The sequence below is a fragment of the Pteropus vampyrus genome, unplaced genomic scaffold (assembly GCF_000151845.1).
Source record: "Pteropus vampyrus isolate Shadow unplaced genomic scaffold, Pvam_2.0 Scaffold750, whole genome shotgun sequence".
NCBI lineage: Eukaryota > Metazoa > Chordata > Mammalia > Chiroptera > Pteropodidae > Pteropus > Pteropus vampyrus.
This window is the reverse complement of record NW_011889531.1, coordinates 1,146-5,216: the sequence shown is the minus strand read 5'-3', so window position 1 is coordinate 5,216 and position 4,071 is coordinate 1,146. Positions and strand designations below refer to the sequence as shown.

General features: G+C 53.6%; 1 protein-coding gene across 1 annotated transcript; it reads right to left on the bottom strand.

Annotated features, from left to right (window-relative positions):
• Window positions 1–324: 324 nt before the first annotated feature.
• Window positions 325–2,924, bottom strand: HSFX3 (heat shock transcription factor family, X-linked member 3). Its single transcript, XM_023526245.1, has 2 exons — window positions 1,989–2,924; window positions 325–1,712 (listed from the first exon to the last, which is right to left on the bottom strand). The coding sequence occupies exons 1-2, from the start codon at window positions 2,922–2,924 to the stop codon at window positions 1,098–1,100; spliced, it is 1,551 nt and encodes a 516-aa protein (XP_023382013.1). The 3' UTR covers window positions 325–1,097.
• Between the last annotated feature and the right edge of the window lie 1,147 nt (window positions 2,925–4,071).

The following is a 4,071-nucleotide window of genomic DNA, read 5'->3' as shown; positions in this document are numbered from 1 at the left end:
AAAGAAAACTGCCACCAAATGTCTTGGCGTTGCCACTCATTTTGGCCATGCCGGTTCCCAGGTTGTACAAAGAAATATGTTTTAAGAGAAGCGGTCAGGGCTCTGGGCTCCCTTGCACGATTCCCCACCCCATGTTCTGGTCAAACTCTTAGAACGTTTCAGCAGCACCCAGGGAGTGTTGTGGGAGGGCTGGGAGTGGGCGCCAAACGATCGCCTGAGGGCAACCCGACAGGGATGGCCTCATTCACCATGAAGGGGCCATCAGACTTGGAAACAGCACCTGTCTGTCCCAGCAAGTGTCTCTTACCCTGTTGTAAAAGTCTCCCTTGGCTCCGGAAGCCGTGTGTTACACGTCACACAGCTACATCGTGACCAAAGAAAGGTTCTGAAATACAGCTCTGATGGGAAAGTGTTGAGTAGTGTTGTTTGTTTTGCGGGCAACCTTTTATTTGGGTCACTGCTTAGCAAAGTTAGTAGTGGTTGTTAGCTGGCGGGGGGGTGCGGCGCGTGATGGGCTTTCTCCCAGGCATTGACCGGAATGGCGTGGATTCTGAGCCACACTGCTGTAGTTATACACCCCTTGGCAGATGGGGTGGCCCTAGTTTTGGGTGGACCTCTCTGGAAGACCCCTGGAACTTGAGCTAGAGAGGCTAGGCTGCTGATCAGGAATTTCGTGGCATCACAAGGGGACGATGAGGAAAGACACTCCTGTTTCAAGATACATGGATAATGTAAGGTGATTCCCCCAAGGTCAGGAGCCAGACTGTTCTGTCTCCTGTCCAGCAGGTAAGGCTCAGGAGACCAGGTGTTCCTGGGCTCGCCTTAGAACTCCCTAGCCAGACCTTTGGCTGTGCATGCGAAATTGTTGCCACTTCAGATTGCAGAGGATAACAGGCACCAAACCCTGTGTTGGGCTGGGATTTCCAGCCTCCTCGGGGTCATCTGATGAGGTGTGTGCAGCATGGAAACAAGGAACAGAGACTCACAGTTCTCATTGAATTGTTTATTTACTCCCACCAAGCTTTGTTTTTTATTAAAGCTGAAAATACATTCATGGTTAAAAGTGGTGACTTATCTATTACCAGCGGCCTGTGAGCTTAGGGACCTGTTTTGTCCTTGAACTGGTCACAGAGTGCACACTTGTAATCTGAGGATCCCTCCTCTTCCTCCTCCTCCTCTTCCCCCTCAGGTTCATCAGGTGGGGCCATGGCTGAAACAGCAGCCAGCAAGATGGTATAACAGGTGTTGTACAGAGACATCACCGAATCATAATCTGGGTAATCTGGGTAATCTGGGTAATTGGGGAGCCTGGTAGGCTCTTCCCCTGCGCCATCCCTTGTGGCAGTAGCCGTGGGCGCAAATCTGACATTCCTGGATGTGCCCTCCCCACTAGGGCCAGCTGCCTCACTAGGGTAAGGTTCTTCCCTGGCACGTCTGGCCATACCACCAAAGGACCAGAAGCTAGGCAACATGAATGACCGGGTGCCACTCGGTCCCTGAACATTTGGGTCTGTCTTCTGGGCCCTTGCATCGCCTTCTTTGCTGCGTTGCTTGAGTTGGATTCGTAGGGAGCGTCTTGTAGGGGCCGCATGCTTCTTTTTCTTTGGAGTTGTGCTGGTCCCTGGCCAAGCGGTGATCATCAGGTGGCCCTTTCTCTTGATGTTATCGATGAGCTGAGGTTTATCCCTCTGGAAGTTGGAATTACGATAGATCTGAAACAAAATTAATCATTTTAGTCATTCTGGGAGAAAATATATCTATTTGACATTAACTGGCCTCTGAGTCTTTAGCCGCCATGCAGGTTACCTCTAAGGGAGTTATAGGTCCCTGCGAAAGTCTATACTTTCTCATCTTTGATAAATACTGTCTCATGTGAAGAAGAGTTATCCTTGGAAATGAAACCCTTTTGGTTTATCATTCTTGGTTAACTAGGAAGCTGTTCAATAACAGAGAATATGGAAAACGGGAGGCGGGGCTTTCTACTTTACCATTATCCTATTTTTCCCTGAACGGTAAACCGAGGGGCCTCTGGGGCGTATTTTGCTGAATCCGTGGAGGTTCAACAGGCGGATGAAACTCTTCAAGCTGTCCGTTTCGAAGATTTGGTCAGCACCCCTCCGGCGAAGAACCTCCCTCTGGAAAAGATCTTCCTTGATGACTATGGTGTCTCCGGCATCGTTCCAGCTCACAGATGTGAAGGCGTCGTCCTCCACTATCATCCACAGCTTTCTTGGGAAGGGGAGCCCGAGAAGGGGGCTATTCCCTTCCACATTGGCAGGGCCTCCATTTGGGTTTTGTGGTTGTGGGTTCCGGTGGGGGCCTGGATCTTGGCTCGCGGCTGGATCTTGGCTCGCGGCTAGATCTTGGCTCGCGGCTGGATCTTGGCTCGCGGCTGGATCTGGGCTCATGGCTGGATCTGGGTTCGTGGGTGGAACTGGACTTGCGGCTGGATCTTGGCACCCGGCTGGAACTGGGCTTGCAGCTGGAACTGGACTCGCCGCTGGATATGGGCTCGTGGCTGGAATTGGGCTTGCGGCTGGATCTTGGCTCGCAACTTGATATGGGCTCGCAGTTGGAACAGGGCTCGCGGCTGGAACAGGGCTCGCGGCTGGAACAGGGCTCGCGGCTGGATCTGGGCTCGCGGCTGGATCTTGACTCGCGGCTGGATCTGGGCTCGCGGCTGGATCTGGGCTCGCGGCTAGATCTGGGCTCGTGGCTGGGTCTGGGCTCGTGGCTGGGTCTGGGCTCGTGGCTGGGTCTGGGCTCGCGGCTGAGTCTTGGTGGGTCTCCAAGACCTCCCCTGAATTCACATTTGCATCAGGGGATGACTCCAATGGATCCCCTGTTGCTGGCTCTCCATCTCCCAATGGGGCCAGCTTGGCTTCGTCTACCTCGTCTACCATGTCAGTGTTCTGACTAGCCATGGGTGGAGCTAGTCTAGACCAGGAGCATTGCTACCCGAGACCCTATCACTGAGTGCTCAGGTCACAAATGCCTTCTGTCACAGCAGGGATACCCAATAAATACTGTCCACAGAATTCTAGAGTCTCGGTTGTGGGGCAACCAGCTGCTTGAGTCACGTTTCTCTTTATTTGTCACGTGATGTCACAAAGGTGGCTCACAGGTGCTCTGGAGAGGGGGCCCTGGTCAACTGTGGGGGAGGGCATGGGTATAAGGCCCCCGGCTGTTCTCTTTTAAGAAAGTACTGAAAAGCAGGGTTTGGGTTCCCAGAAAAGGCTCCTGTCTGCTGCCAGGCACATCCTTCCATCTTGCCAGGCACTGGATGGGTTGAGAAGCCATGATGCCATGAGCACGCCCACCCTTAGAAACGGGGGAGGCCTGTTGCTGGCCTCTCTGATTGCTCGAGGGCCAGGCCCTGGTTAGTCCTAGCTTGGCTACCACCAAGACTGCCTGGGACAGATGGGCCCCTGGGGAACTGTACCTCTCAAAACATGGTGGTTGGCCCGGTCTCACGTGGTAACCCCCCTTCCTCTCCCCCCCCGTTTCTGCGTTGGTCTCTTCCAGCTGCTCCTGCTGCTTGGTTGGTCTTGCTCAGATGGGCCCAAACAAAGAGTCCTGTTTTCTTGCCCTTGCTTGACCAGGGTGGGCCTGTGCTCCAGCAGGTGGGAGCACTCCTCTGGTTCTTTATTCTCAGTGTCACACAAAGCACCTCAGACACAGTGTTACCCATGGCTGCAGCATCCACGTGCATGGCCACACCCTCCACCATGCTGGAGACTCCCCACTGGAGCTCGGTTTGCCCCACAATCTCATTCCCCTCCAGGTCACAGCAGGATCGGCTTTGGTTCCTTTTCTTGCCCATAAGATAACTTCTCATTACCCAAGATGGGCTCACTTTGGGACACCTGCACATGCCCTTCTCAAGTCACCTCCCCAGACCCTCGGGTTCAGCCCCCTTCAGGCCTCCTCTGCACCCCATTTCCTTTCTTCGTTGAGTTGCTTTGACGTTTGCTCACCGAGATTTCTGGCCTCCCACTTCTAACTTGGATGTCCTTTGGGATTTCCCCCTTTTAAAGACTAATTGGGGGGTTGGCATATATTCAGTTCCTG